The following is a 15,537-nucleotide window of genomic DNA, read 5'->3' as shown; positions in this document are numbered from 1 at the left end:
TAAAATAATAGTGTTACCACACTGCATGCATCCTCATCGTTGTCCCAAGGCTAAAAAGATTATTATACTGGCAGTTGGTAACTATGCTCCATGAAGCCTCGATGCATGAGCCTATATAACATGTTTAACGTTCCAAGAACTGATCGATAGGTCAAGTGGCAGAGCTGGTGATACAGTTTTCTTAGCATTGCCAGAAAGAGGAATCCCCAGAAGATAAAAGTGAGGTACCAAAGAGGAGGGACGATCACTAACAATAGCAAAACAGAAGCAAGAGTTCCAAAGATAGCGGTTATGTGAGCTAATATTGGAATCCTGCTTTTGCAATGGTATCGGAAGATGATAATTTCGGCAACTATAGTTCCAGCATAGATAAACGTCGCTACAATAAAAGCTAGCATTGTTGCGTAATGTGTTTGAAATGGCGAGACTTGCTCATGTTCATATTTGAGATCAAGAATTCCCACCAGTAGCGTTATCAAGAAAGCAAACACCGAATGGAGCCCAGTCAAAGAATTATTAAGATGTTGCTCGCTGGCTCATGTGGTAAGGAAAACAACATTCAAAAGAAAAAGGAATAGCTTCCATTAGAATTAATTTCCAAATGGGAAACTTTTGCTTAGATCACATCAAATGTATAGTAGTTAATCCATGATAAATATGATTATTTCTGCAAGAAAAATTCTTTCTAAATTAACTAGGAAGACTTGGCTAAAATATTAAAAAAAATAATAAAAAAACTCCATTGAAATGCCAAAAGTTGATTGAATATCATATAGCTCAGGGATCTATTGAGTTAACTAATCAAGTGACTAAGTGAGACTTGTTTATGACCCAAAATTAACTTTTAATATTACTTATGGATTACTCAAAATTTCAGTATCTATGCAGAAAACATTTTCTAATTAAGCAGCTTATCTTCGGGTTTAGATTTTCATTATTGATGAAAATTATTAATAGACACATAATAAGAGCACTTGTTTTCGTCAGAAATTTTTACGTTCATCACCTTCATTATTTTCTTTTTTTTTTATGTGGAATTTCAATATTTCATAAACCTTCCAAAGGATTTTAATTAATTTCGGCCTGCATATGAAAACATAAGATCATTGAAATCTATACAGTTATAAGCAAAGGCAAAAGCATAGCAAATTAATTTAGAAAGAGATCAGAGAGAACACCAACCTCTGAGAGCTAAAATTACTTCGACTATAATGCATAGCTTTGTGAAGTAGGTCTCTGAAGGGAGTATGGGAAGAAGGAAATTAGTAAGAATCCAGAATCAGTCTGATATGATTTATATACTAAACTATAGGAAGCAAGAAAGTAACGAAGGCTTGTGAGAAGCTGTGGGAACCACAAGACTTTCAGAAAAAGAACTCGAATCTATCATGTTTCTATATCGCATATAGCAATCATGATCATATTTACTAATTATTTAATGCTTGGTGCTATTATTTGACGGCTTAAAGCAACCCTAACGTATAAATCAATTTATGGTGTGCGTGGAAAATCTATGCATCGCCAATATGTAGTGGAATCGATAGTTCAGTCCAGATGGGAAAGAATGATTAAGATGATTAACAGAACCCACCTTCTAATTACTTTTTCAGTTACTTCTTGTGCTTACTGTATGAGAGATTATTAGATGAATTGAGATTTGTAAATAGAGATGTGAAATTTTATTTAGTTAATCAATCATTTTGTAAGAATAGATATGATTTAGATATAGTAAATATATTTTATGAATCATTGTCTAAATTAGTTCATTGTAACGAAGGGATTGAATTACACTAAAAATTATGGTTGTGAAATCACATTTAACATTTTTAATATTTAGTAGTTATAACACATGTTATATTGATCTATAAATATAATTTATTAAATAGATAATTAATAATTTATTATAAAACTGAGTAATTTACAGTCTTCAGATTAATGATTTTTATTTTATCACTTCCACTCATTGGTTGCAGAATTTCTTGCACCATCTTATATACTTCTTGGGGTCATAATTATAACAGCATAAAACGTCACTATAACCGACCCAATTGACATGAATTAAATAGCATATCTTAACCAAAGATGAATTAATTCCATGGACTGAAAACTCCCTCATTAAATGCATATGATGGAACTTGTTCCCTTTCCACGTTTGAAATTGGAATTTTAATTAATTAATATATCTTTTTTTTCTTTGAAACTATGTTTATTTAGGAAATATATATGATTAGGGTTGTTGAAAGGAGAGTTGATTTTAAAGGAGTCTTGCATATATATTAGACGCGTGGAATGCAAAACTATCCTGCAAGCACTCTAAAGTCTCTTCTCTCTCTCCCCCCTCGAGTATGTATCATTTTCTTTATAAGCTGAACATTTTATTAAATTAGATCCTATAGCTAGAAAATCAGCTATAAAAACCAGATGAGAAAACAGTGAACAAAGCAATAAACCAAACCCAGCAACATGCTGCACTAATACAAAGAAAATGACCTGTAGCACAAATAAAGCAAAACAGAACAGCTAGACCAACACCAAGCTAAGAAGCCAAAGGCTACAAGACTCGAATATGTATCTTGTTTTATTATTATTCCTGAGTAGGTGTATCATTGTTCTTCCAAGCTCTCGGATCCCTCTTGTTTGGCATAATTATTTCTTTTTTGTTTTTTTATCTTTAATTTACAGAAAGAAGGAAATATGAGGAAACACGAACTTAGACTGTGGTCTCTATGAAAATAACACAAATCCAGTCGAATTATCTAGGTTCAGACAACGAAGATTTTCTTGCCAGAATTCTTGCTAATATTAAAATAAGTGAATATGGTCATTATCTTGAGGAAGCTGAAGAGACTATAACTTTTGAGAGAACATGATTCGATAGAGCAGGAAGCGCTTAAAATCACAGTCTGCTGCTCCTGGGTACGAAGATGGTGATATCTATTGTGGTATGTTGGGTGAGGGAGTAAATGTAAATCCCACAAATCTCTTTATACATAATAATTTGAAAGTAAAACCCAAATAGGAATAATTAACTACAGATAGCCATTTGACTAATAAATAATTAGCACTTAATTTCCACGCGTGTTAGAATAATAATTAGAAGAAGAGCATGAGTTTTGACTTTTGAGCCAACGCTATCTAGCTGAGGTGGTAATGGAGTAGAGGAGGAAATAGAGAGTGAAGAAGGCTGATCTTGGAGACACCGCATGTGAGGATCCATGATGCAGCTCAAAGAAAGAAATTTGTGAGTGCTTGGAGAAGAGATATCAGAGCATAGGTTTTGGTCCAACGTACGCTTATAATTTGTGAAGAAGGTCGACTTGGAGCTTTATTCAAAAAAGCTTTAATTAATTTCATGAGCCTCTTTATTTACTCTTAAGCTAGCTTTCTCGCTTGATATTAATTATAATTAAGGCCGTCACGGATATTCGTGTCAATTTACAAGTTTGCCCTTCCAACCAAAATATCAAACAAGTATCTTCTACGTCATTGCATGGATTTGTTTGGAAAGTTTAAAATTGCTAAAATTTAAAATTTTAATTAAAAAATAAATTTATATCAAAAGTGACATAATTTTACAAGAATTCAATTTATTTAACGAAAGAAATACTCAAAACACTCCTGTTTAAATTATATTTATTTTTTTTATAAATAAGGACAAAGTATAAAAAATATATTTATTTTACTTATCGATTATTGTAAATAATAGAATTAAAATGAATTCTATTATTTTAGAAAGTATTCTAAATACATAATTTGATGAACTCATTTGAATTAAATTCTTTTGATAGAATAGAATTGAATTTTATTACAAGAATCATTCCAAATGAAGCGTAAATCATTATGAAAAAATGAATTCATGTTAAAAGTAGTATGATTTTGCAAAAATTCAATTAATTTTATAAAGTTTTCTATTACATATCCAAAATACCCTTACTTAAGTTATATATTTATTTCACTTATAAATCATTCCAAACAACAGAATGAATTCTATATCCAATTGTCAAAATGTGGGTCTTTTTGTAATTCTTACGCAAATCTAAAAGGCCATCATTTAACCACTATAGCTTTTTATTATTTAAAGAAATAATTCTATTACATATTTACAAGGAAAATTTTTATTTACACTTGATCTACTATTAATTCAAAATATAATATGTATAATAAAATTCACTTATTTGTATTCTGTATTCATAATAGATTAATTTAGACAAATTTTTTTCCCTATTTGCAAATTGTGGCATAAATTAAGCGCTTGATTAAGCTCTTGTGCGAGTCATATCTAATTTTAGAATTCCAGTGTTGATAGCAATTCTAGGCATTTATTTTCCTTTCTCAATCATTTAGATGCATGAATTTCTAATTAAAGGCTTCCCCTTCAGTAATAAGATGCGGATGCTTTCCATTGAAGGCATTTTGGATTTTAAATTGTTGTTTACGTCTGGCATAGGCAAAAGTATAGAATTCAAGAAACAAAATATTCCCTAATTTGTTTTTCTACAGAACCTTCTCCAAGGCCACACTTGGAGCATACAAACGCCATTTACTCAGGAGATTCTAAGTAGATTCCTCAGAATCATCCTCTCCAAGGTTACAAAACAAAAGTCACCTACCATGAATTCTCTTAACACTCACCCACCAATAGATAGCTTGCAAGACCCACTTCAAGTACAATAACAACACCAATGAAAAGCAAGGAAAATGTCTGAGCCAAGTAAAATTAGAAATTCTCCCTCGTCCACGTACCAATTTGTGCGCACCACCATTACACAAAAAGCCAAGTGTTTATTAAGTATTAACCTTGGTCTTAGGTGTGTGTGACAATAGTAACCGAATATGCTGAGGATTTCTCTTGCTTCAACGACTCTTCAGACCTTTTCTAACAGCCACTTCATCACGCCAAGCATATGCTCTATAATATTCTAGTTATCTTTTGCTAATAAAACTCTCCATTTTTATTTTTCTTTACACTTAGGTTGCAGCAATTCTTGGGCTACCTCTTCATTTTTATTTGGTTAATTTTTTAAAGTAGAGTTGCAAATGAAGTTTGGCAAGAGATTGAAGCAACAAATACAAGAAACGTTGCCGGATTGGCGCGACAAGTTCTTGTCGTATAAAGAATTGAAGAAACTTGTACGGTTACTTTCTTCGGCTCCGCTGTTGTTGAGTGGATCAATCGAGTATGGAAAAGCAGAGGCTGAGTTTGTGTACTCGCTGAACAATGAGATCGACAAGTTCAATACTTTTTTCATGGAACAAGAGGAGGACTTCATCATCCGACATAAGGTACTTCTTCTTCTTCTTCTTTCTCTGCTTCATAGGTTTTAAACTGGATTTTTAGAAAGAAGATGAATCAGATCTCAGATCAGCCAGCGTCAAAGACTACATCTGAGCATAAGTTGAGTACATGACGAGTTAACCGAGTTAATTTACCCAATGGAGCATTTTGTAAGAGCCCCCCTCATCAACCAACAAATTAATGTGGTTCCGACATTAGAAACCCAATGCATTTCTTTGATTAGTAGTTGGGAAATAGTAAAACTAATTAATAATTTATGCATAATAATAATAATAATAATATTTACTTAACTTTTTTTTTTCTATTCTTTTTATTAAAAAGACTACGAATAACTTTATAAAAGAATTAAATATCACGTAAATATATGTCTTATCATATTCTTATTATTCTATTTACTCTCTCAAAATTTTATGATTCTTTTAAATTTATATTCTATGAATAAATGCAATATTCGAAAATCACCTTAATAATTAACAATTAATGAATATGAAACTAAAATATTATAGAACTTATGGAAAGTAGATTCTTAAACGTTGTAAAGTATATTAACATAATTAGGAGATTGAGGAGTGCCATGACCCTAAATTTATTAAAAAAAAAAAAGAAATTTATACATAATTTTTTGAATAAAAAAAATTATAAATACAAATATATACTATATATTACTTTGGCCCCTAAATTTTTGACCTAGCTCTGCCATTGATAATGTATATGAAAAGGGTTTGAGCTTAATAATGGGGAAATAAAAGCTTTTAACAAGACAAATACGCAAACGTTTCACTTTTACAAGCATTATATTATATACATTTAAAATGTAATGGTTTTGAGATTGAATCTTATATTAATAATGATGTTAATTGAAATATGATTTTGTGATAGGCTAATGAATCGATATGCCATCATCATATCATTTAGATTATAAATCGATGTTATTTCCTTAGCTTTACAACGAACGACTAAAAGCCCTGTGAGTTCAGGAATTGCAGCAGAGGATTCAGAATGTGATTGATGCCTGGGGGCCAAACGGAAGTCAGCCTTCAGAAGCAGAGTATAAAAAAGAGATGTGCAAGATTAGAAAAGATATTGTCAATTTCCATGGCGAAATGGTGCTTCTAGAAAACTACAGCAATATCAATTACACAGGTATACTTAATAATGAGCCCACTGCCCAACCATTTGAGTAAATAGAGATTCGATAATTGTGAATTTGTGATGAGAAATTAAATTCACTGTTGAATTCTATAAATCTTGCAGGATTAGCCAAGATACTGAAGAAGTATGACAAGAGAACTGGAGGATTATTGCGCTTGCCATTCATTCAGAAAGTGCTGCAACAACCCTTTTTTACAACTGATCTTATTTCTAAGCTTGTCAAGGAATGCGAAAACACCATAGATGCTGTGTTTCCTGTGGAGGAAAAAGAAAGGGCAAGAGAAGGAAGAGAAGCTATAACAATAGCAGGAGAGGGAATTTTTAGGCACACTGTTGCAGCTCTATTGACCATGCAAGAAATTAGAAGCGGCAGCTCTACTTATAGTCATTTCTCTCTACCTCCTCTCAACTTGCCAGACTCTGATCTCATTCAATCATTACAACTCAACTCTCCCATACCCAGTCTCTAATAAAACTCGAATTTAGCAAATATATAGCCATGATTATACTACATTAAGCCTTAGCTAACCGAAGATTGTCTTTGTTATGTTTTTTAATCATACAATTGTTACACTGTGAGCTATTAGCATATAGGTCGTGGATATATAATTTATGATTTTTTTTTTCATAGATTCTAATTAATGATAAATTAAAATCATAAATATATAGAATTTATATATTTAATTCATGTATTTAGTACATAGTCATACCATATATTTTGTATGGATCAAGTTTAAATAACAATTATATATATATATATATATATATCTTCTTTTTGCCCATAATAGTAAGATTATGATGTATCAAAAAAGAAAAAATTATCAGTATTATTTTGATTTCACAAATTGAAATATATATATTATTTAAATATTTATGATTAGAAATATTTTTAAATTAAATTTCACATGTGAAAATTAAATTCTTTTATTAAAGGATCTTAAAAGCGTATTCTGTTATTTAAAGAAAAAAAAAAGCGTATTCTGCTACATCACCAAATAATCCATGCAATTCAATAATCTAAACTTCATTGTCAAATAAAATAATTCTCATTCAGATTAATTAAATTAATTATATTGGATTAAATTAAAAATTATTCATTTTTGTTTACTAGACCATGCAAATTATGACATGTGTCATGTGTTTATTGCTTTTTTTTTTCAAGTACAATAAATTAAAATATAAGTTAAAAACATAGTACTGTTGCTGTGAATTTTTTTTTCATTGAGTAACCACTGTAAATTTAAAATTACAAAGAAAATGAGATCAATGACCTAATGGCAACTACTTCAATATTTAGATTAGGGAGTTTTTGGATAATTTTTAAGCAATAAATTAGTAAATATTCAAGAAAGTTAGAAAATATTTTAATAGGCACAACTGATATATTGTAGTGTTGTAGAAATTGTTAATGCCATTTTAGGGATAATACTTCTACATATATACGCTTCCTAGAATCGTGTTATTTTGTGTGAATTGAATTGTATCATATCGATGTGTTTTTTGATAAGAATCACAATATTACCTTTTATCCCCAAGCAACATCATACTAAATTCGGTTTTATTAAGCTAACATCATGTTGAACTATATTTTATCTGATCTATTATCGTTCGAGCCGCAATTTGATTAAGCGATTCGGCCAATCTCCTTGCTAGGTTATATTTGAGATTGGCTCATCAAGTTCGGATCAGTCTGATCGGATCCGACCCACACAAGATTGAACTTTAGGGGAACTATATCATAAACGGTATCGTTAACAGTTGCTGTAATTTCTTTCTTTTATTTTTTTTTTAACTTATTTTTTATTTTCCAAAATTAGTGGATCTTCATCCACCGCTCTTTTTTAGTTTTTACAAGTATTTCAGGTGGTCAAGGCGCTTATTTCCCCAGTATGCTAGAGAGAGAGAGAGAGAGAGAGAGAGAGACGTCTCAACGAGGGTAAGCCGCAATTTTTTTTATCCCCTTACGTTTATCAGTTCTTTATTGCAAAGAATTAGCGCTAAATTTCTATTGCTTGATTTGCCTTGCTTGGATATGAATAAATTTTCGAATTCTTGAATTTTCTGGAGTTTCTCATACAGCCCCAGCTCTGTAATTTGATTTTCTAGAGGGTTTCAATGCTCGAATTTTGCATTCGGTTCATGAAAACATTTGATGCCATGTGATTGTGAAAGCGTTTTCATTCATATCAGAAAATGAAATAGTTTCAATTCGATGTTCAAATGATATCTGCCATTATTTCAATAGTGCACCTGTCAAAGAGTTGAGAGTATGTGCAGATAATCTGTAAGCTAATAGAGAGTTTTCTTTGTGTAAGGTAATAAAAATGGGGCTTTGGTATAATTACAGCGTAACTGAAGTTGGTGGATCAGACATGGAGTCTGATCAGGGTTTTCCCCCCATTTTTGTGGTAAATATTGGCATTTTTAGTTTCTAATTTATGATGTAGACATTTAATAAGGTTGGTTTGTGTGAATTTGATGATACGGTAGTTCTTAAATGTTCATAATAATTAATTTTAGGTGGGTTTCTTTGATATTCATTTTAACTTAAAATGTATTTTTATCTTGTTAAACATAGCATAAAAACTGTATCTCTTCATATTTGATTTTTTTCTTCCATCTTGTTTCCCTTCAGCCTGTAACTGTTCTCTAGAACTCCCATATTTAATGGTTGCACTTTCACAGTAATTTTTTAAATTGTGATACAGCTACTTGGAGCTATTAAAATGAAGTTTTACATTCTAAATGACCACTCTAGAATACTTGTGTGTTAGATTGAAGAATATATAGTGACCTGCAGAGGAAATTCTGCAAACAAACCGTTTACCTTCCATCTTAGGGCATTTTATGATCTTATTTAACTGAGGGAAAGTCTTTTTTTTTTTATATATATATTTTTATGGCAGTTGTCATCTTACTGCTGACTTATTTATTTATTTTTCAAATTCATGTGTTTCAGTGCTTGAAAAGCAGAGCTCTTACACAAAGTTGATAAGGCTTCAATTGTTAGCTAAGCAATGATAGCACCGAGTAAATCTTCTCCCATAGTATCAAATCTTTTGGTGCCCTGCATACATCCCAAGAGTCTGAAATTCTTAAAATCCTCAAGTATACACCATGTTGTTAACTTCCCTAAAATTTGGATTAATCATACTCCTGTTTGCTGCACAAAATTAACTCCATGGGAGCCTTCACCAGTCACGTATGCTCCCACTGATGATGCTGCTGGTAGCTTCTTGGAGAAAAGTAGCAACATATTTGAAACTCTTCATTCCAATGACAGAACTGAAGCACCAACAGCCACCAGTGAAGAGTGTGCGGATACCAAGAATAAGCAATTGGTGCAGTTTCAGTTTCTTAAATGGCCTATGTGGCTCCTGGGTCCTTCTCTTCTTCTCACCACTGGCATGGTGCCCACATTATGGCTACCACTTTCTTCTATATTCCTAGGCCCCAATATAGCCAGCCTGCTTTCCTTGATTGGACTGGATTGCATCTTCAATATTGGTGCTACTCTTTTTCTTCTCATGGCTGACGCTTGTTCCCGGCCAAAAAAGATGGCACAAGCCAGCAATAGCAAGCCTCCTTTCAGTTACAAATTGTGGAACATGGTTGCATCTGTGTCTGGACTTGTCATTCCTTTGTTGATGCTGTTGGGATCCCAAAAAGGCTCCCTCCAACCACAGCTGCCTTTTATCTCGTTTACAGTTTTGTTGGGTCCCTACCTCCTGCTTCTATCTGTACAGATTCTGACTGAGATGCTGACTTGGCACTGGCAGTCACCAGTGTGGTTGGCAACTCCAGTTGTATACGAGGCATATCGTGTGTTACAGCTGATGAGGGGGTTGAAGCTTGGAGCTGAGCTCAGTGCACCGGCGTGGATGATGCATATGCTTAGGGGGCTCGTATGTTGGTGGATCCTGATCCTGGGTATTCAACTCATGAGAGTTGCTTGGTTTGCTGGTTTCACTGCTCAAGCTCGCCGGCAACTGTCTTCTGCTTCTGCAGATAGTTAATATATTACTATGGATGAAGAATCATGGCTTCAGATACAGATTATTTTATTGTACGATCAAATAATGTCTAGATTGCAGGGTTCCTAGTGTATTCACACTGTTCTTTTGGTTTCCAGTGAATTTAGAATAGGATGAAGTTTTTATGTGCGGTGATAAAAGTAATGTGCTTCATACATACCATGACATCCCATGTAATGTAACCATAGTGACGAAGTTGACAATATGTTTGAGCTTTTTAGCTAGCAGGCTTGCATTTTAATACAAATCTTCAATATTATAGATTGCTTATATATGTTTACCAAATATATGAATTATTTTGGGTTTAGTGTTTCACATGCAAGCTTTATTATTTAGTTAAACTCATCATTTAATGTGGTAATCAGAAGCCTTATTTCATCTGTGAATATTCAGAGGGAACAAGTAACATGATATATGTATATCATTATAGGGTTCTCAAGGCCGATTTGCCCTTCTGGGAACTGTCATTATCTCTAGACCATCATGTTTGAAACCAATGAATTTCACAATTAAGTTTAGAATCCACAAAATTGTTTATTTCAATTATATGAAATTTCAATAAAACTAGAAAGTGAAGTTGATTTGTTTCCACCCTTGAATTACAACAGTTGATAGTATTCTAGTTCTTTCTGCTGACACCAAAGAAGGAGAGCCTCCAGATATCAAGCCGAAACTTTATACAAGTTGACCTTTACCTGCTTCACAGTAGCAGGGATTATTAGTAGAAGAAGCTTTATGCAAGTGCGGATCGAGTAAGATTAAGCTGATTATCCTTCTTGGAAGTTTTTTAAAATCAGTCGACTATCTCATTGATTTGCTTCACAGTTGATAGTTTTTTAAAATATTATTAAAAATATTTAATTATTTAAAATTTTTATAATTAAAAATATATTAAATTTAATTTTTAATATATTTAAAAAGGTGAAAATGTTTTTTTTTAGAAATGTAATATCTAAGTTTTAGAACGGGGGATTACAAGCAACATAAGATTTTTATTTTATTTGTTCTCAAAAAAAATATTGTTTTTTATTTATAATTAAATTAAAATTGATATTTCAGATGTTATTATTTAAATATTATTATATAATAAAAAAATAATTAATGCTCAAGGTGCTCGTTCGCAGACAGTCAACACCACACTCAATAGTCAAAAGTCAAAAATAAAAAATCTCAATTATAGACTTAAGAAGACGAATATACCCAGCCGTCTCTCACAGAAGCCAAACAACAGCCGGAAAGTAAACAAACGCTAACCCGAAGTCCAAGTAAACACCAACTTAACGTCGCTGTCCACGTTGTTAATTAATTCTCTATCCGGCGCTCCATCGCCATCGTATCGGGATGAATACCGGCGACCTTCTCACCATCGAGCCTCAGGAGCTCCAATTTCCATGTAAGCCCCTGCACTACAAAGTTTTGGCTTGCTGCTGCCTGGTTCCCTCTGTTTTCAGATCCTTTTTTCGCTTTTCATGTTTCGAGTGTTCTTCTAAATTTTGTCTTCTTTTTTTTTCCTTCCCGAAAAGTTGAGTTGAGGAAGCAGATCTCTTGTTCCCTTGAGCTGTTAAATAAGAGCGACAATTATGTGGCTTTCAAGGTATTTAATCTTAGTTTTAAATTTTTCATGCATTTATTGTAATCCTCTTTTTCCGTATTTGTTTTTTGGGTGTTCTTGTGCTCTAGAACTTTGTAATTTTCATTTGATTGCTAATTTTAGGTTAAGACGACGAATCCAAAAAAGTACTATGTTAGGCCTAATACTGGAGTTGTGTCGCCAAGGTCCACATGGGATGTTACAGGTCTTTTTGCTCTCCATCTCTTCCCAATTACCTTAACGTGTTTAGTTGACATTTCTCTTTCATTAGTGTCTAATTTACTGATCAGCCATGATCTCTCTTTCTGAATTAAGTTATTTGGTGATTGATTGTCAATTTACTTAAATCAGTTACAATGCAAGCACAAAAGGAGGCGCCTCCTGATATGCAATGCAAGGACAAGTTTTTACTTCAGAGTGTAGTTGCAAGTCCTGGAGCTACAGCAAAGGATGTCAATGCAGAAATGGTAATAATTCAAGTACTCTTTTTCTTTTTCTGGGTCCAATCAACTTAGTTTATGGTTTGCACTAATGGGTTTTTTGTTATTTTATAATTCTCAGTTTAATAAGGAGGCAGGGCATCATGTTGAAGAGTGCAAATTGAGGGTTGTTTATGTTGCTCCTACTAGAACACCATCATCAGTTCGAGAAGGACCCGAGGAAGGTTCTTCTCCCAGAGCTTCTGTGTCTGACAATGGGAGTCTGAGTGCCTCTGAACGTGCTGTTGTGTGTGTTTGATCTCTTTGTTCTTGATTTCAATTATGTTATGCTTTTGATCTTTATATTTTCTCATTACATTTTAATAGATTTTCTCGTGATTTTGCAACTTGTGACTGTAGGTTTCAATACCTTATGTTGAGAGACATAAGCCTCAAGATAACACAATTGAGGTATCTTCCTTTTCTTGTTTTCCCTCCACCATCAAATTTTGCAGTCCTTTATAACTGACTGAAAAACTATTTAGGGATAAAATTGCAATGAGTTCTTGTGTGTGATTTATTGCTCATTTGTTTGATTTGACTTGTTAGTGAATTCACTTTTGGAAGCAAATATGTATTTTTCTGAATAGTTCATGGTATGATGAGTGGTATGACGAGTGATATGATTTTGTCACACACATGCACAGAAAAAGATCTCTTGTATACAGTCTTTTTGATAACATGTCTTCCCATTCACCCATTATTACAATTTACTTGAGTCTTGATAAATCTTCTGGTTTCTTTTTAAGCCCATTTCTTGGAATTTTTCAAAAATTGGTCATCTATCTCTTTACTGGTTTGGTAATTAGGTGGTCATCACATCTATTGATTTTATTACTCATTCATCGAGAATGGCATGCGTAGCCATGATCTGGCCATTAATCTGGACCTTCCATGGTTGGCATTAGTAAGGTTTGAGACCTTCAACTTTGCCACATTTTGGGGCATATCATGGATGAGTTTTGTTTCAATGATAATATGTATTTCTTTTAAGAAATTTGGCAAATGTAATCTGTCATCATATTCCTGTATAATTCTTTTCTTTTCATTGGATTACATGGAAAATAATAAATTTGTAAGACATCTTATGATCTATCTACATATCAATGCTGTCTCGCAAACATTGAATGAACTCGATTATTGTGATATTGTAGAGTAACTTGCTCTCTTACTTGGAGTAACTCTTGTATTTTCAGGAAATGGCTCTTATTTCCAAGTTGACTGCAGAGAGAAATTCTGCTATTCAGCAAAACAACAGGCTTCAACAAGAACTGGTAAGGCACTGGTTATGTCAATTCATCATGCAATGTTTTGTGCTGCAATGTTTCTAAAACAACTATTGATTTTTTACTTTTATAGATCTTTTGTTACTGGAATGAACATGTGGTATGGAAAAAGCTACAGAAATTTAACCTCTCCAAATGAACACCTTGCAACTCAGTCGGTGGAAGACAATAGTAAACATGATTTAGCAAATGCTAAAGACAAGTTTTACAGTTGTTTTGCACCAATTAAGAAACCCATGAATGGCTTTTACTTCTTTTGATTGCATGAGTTATTATTCGTTAAATAGATATTTAGGTAGAGTCTTGTAGAGAAAAAAGCTTCATAACAACTAGAGTTTGACTAACACAGTGCTTAGGTGACAAATGGCTGTTTGTGTGATATTAACATGTGCTTTTAATTCAGCATGTGGGAAGAGAGATCACTAACAGTAATGTGGCTGTTTTAATATATTATTGTATCTACTGCATTAATTTGTTGTGTATTTCTTTCAAATATGGTAAAGTTATTAAAAGATAACTGCTACGAACGAATGAGCTTTAACTCAGTGGTACTGAAGTCGTCTCTAGGGTTATGAGGTGTTAAGTTTGAGTCCTAATTGAAGCCAATTGTACCAAAACAAAAAATAGCAGCTATGATAAATTAGTTCTTACCAGTTCATCAGCAGTATTTTTACTCACACCCAAATAAATTCACTAAAATGTATAGTTGAAAAAAGAAAATTCCAATACAATTCCCATTGAAAAAAAAAAATTGGCAGCCCATTTTAAAACTGAATGCCTGCACAATTTTATGCAGGAGCTTTTGAGGCATCAATCCAGCAGAAGTCGTGGTGGTATCCCATATATGTATGTTCTTCTTATTGGTTTGATTGGCATCATTTTGGGATACCTCGTGAAAAGGACATGACCAGTCACATTGCCTGTCAATAATTCTATTTGATATCCTTGCTGAAAAATTTGGAATGTGGAATGATGAAGACGTGTGACTGATCAGTGGAGCACTTTTCTTTATTGGTCTGTAATGATCCCTAGAGAAACATGTCAAATGTAGTGACTGGTAAGATGAAATTATTGTATTACTGTTACCAGCTGTTGATGGTAAGAAGCTCGGAGGATTTAGTAGCTTCTGTAGTTGTAGGTCCAAGCAATTGTGTGACCAACTTCTTGATAGACACTCCTCGCTCAACCAAGCAATTGTGTGACCAACTTCTTGATAAACACTCCTCGCTCAACTGTCTCTCTCTCTCTCTCTGTCTCTCACATGCACATTTGTTCCCATAGATGTACATGTTCGCTATTTTTATCCTTCGCTATCATGAAGCAATTGTGTGACCAACTTCTTGATAAACACTCCTCGCTCAACTATCTCTCTCTCTCTCTCTGTCTCTCACATGCACATTTGTTCCCATAGATGTACATGTTCGCTATTTTTATCCTTCGCTATCATGTCTCAAGTTAGAATAAGCCATGTGAGAACTCTCGAAGATGGCTTATAGGGAGTCATTTTCAATGTAGATTTACAGATATGTATGCAAGATTTTGAATTGCTCGCAGAGTCACAGTCAGATCAGCCGTAGCCTTTGGGTTAAGTTGTTTGATTTTACTTGACGGACCCAAGTTATACTTTGTTCGGAAGTGCTTTTCTTGGTTCTGGAAATCATTGCTTTGAGCAGCATTTGGAAAGAGAAAATTAGATGCA

General features: G+C 33.1%; 3 protein-coding genes across 8 annotated transcripts; all 3 read left to right on the top strand.

Moving 5' to 3' along the window:
- The first annotated feature begins 4,875 nt into the window (after window positions 1–4,875).
- On the top strand, window positions 4,876–7,074 carry LOC110663031 (SPX domain-containing protein 3). Of its 2 annotated transcripts, none has more exons than XM_021822229.2 (3): window positions 4,876–5,283; window positions 6,283–6,439; window positions 6,551–7,074. In XM_021822229.2, exons 1-3 carry the CDS (start codon window positions 5,038–5,040, stop codon window positions 6,916–6,918), a joined length of 771 nt encoding a protein of 256 aa, XP_021677921.2. In that variant the 5' UTR covers window positions 4,876–5,037; the 3' UTR covers window positions 6,919–7,074. The 2 variants fall into 2 exon arrangements, with proteins under 2 accessions (XP_021677921.2, XP_021677920.2); XM_021822228.2 differs by having other exon boundaries at window positions 4,894–5,283; window positions 6,274–6,439.
- Window positions 7,075–7,894: 820 nt separating this feature from the next.
- On the top strand, window positions 7,895–10,752 carry LOC110663030 (uncharacterized). 4 transcript variants are annotated; one of them, XM_058142960.1, is made up of 4 exons: window positions 7,895–8,193; window positions 8,294–8,384; window positions 8,764–8,856; window positions 9,408–10,752. In XM_058142960.1, exon 4 carries the CDS (start codon window positions 9,466–9,468, stop codon window positions 10,462–10,464), a length of 999 nt encoding a protein of 332 aa, XP_057998943.1. In that variant the 5' UTR covers window positions 7,895–8,193; window positions 8,294–8,384; window positions 8,764–8,856; window positions 9,408–9,465; the 3' UTR covers window positions 10,465–10,752. The 4 variants fall into 4 exon arrangements, with proteins under 4 accessions (XP_057998943.1, XP_021677916.1, XP_021677918.1 ...); XM_021822224.2 differs by lacking the exon at window positions 8,764–8,856 and having other exon boundaries at window positions 7,897–8,193; XM_021822226.2 differs by lacking the exon at window positions 7,895–8,193 and having other exon boundaries at window positions 8,205–8,384.
- A 933-nt stretch (window positions 10,753–11,685) lies between these two features.
- Window positions 11,686–15,056, top strand: LOC110663029 (vesicle-associated protein 1-2). 2 transcript variants are annotated; one of them, XM_021822220.2, is made up of 8 exons: window positions 11,686–11,875; window positions 12,006–12,076; window positions 12,197–12,278; window positions 12,425–12,540; window positions 12,635–12,799; window positions 12,913–12,963; window positions 13,749–13,826; window positions 14,635–15,056. In XM_021822220.2, the coding sequence occupies exons 1-8, from the start codon at window positions 11,824–11,826 to the stop codon at window positions 14,743–14,745; spliced, it is 726 nt and encodes a 241-aa protein (XP_021677912.2). In that variant the 5' UTR covers window positions 11,686–11,823; the 3' UTR covers window positions 14,746–15,056. The 2 variants fall into 2 exon arrangements, with proteins under 2 accessions (XP_021677912.2, XP_021677913.2); XM_021822221.2 differs by lacking the exon at window positions 14,635–15,056 and adding an exon at window positions 13,912–14,309.
- The last annotated feature ends 481 nt before the right edge of the window (window positions 15,057–15,537 follow it).

This window comes from Hevea brasiliensis, chromosome 2 (genome assembly GCF_030052815.1).
Source record: "Hevea brasiliensis isolate MT/VB/25A 57/8 chromosome 2, ASM3005281v1, whole genome shotgun sequence".
Classification (NCBI taxonomy): Eukaryota; Viridiplantae; Streptophyta; class Magnoliopsida; order Malpighiales; family Euphorbiaceae; genus Hevea; species Hevea brasiliensis.
Note: the sequence above shows the minus strand (reverse complement) of the source record. Positions and strands in the feature narration are given on the sequence as shown.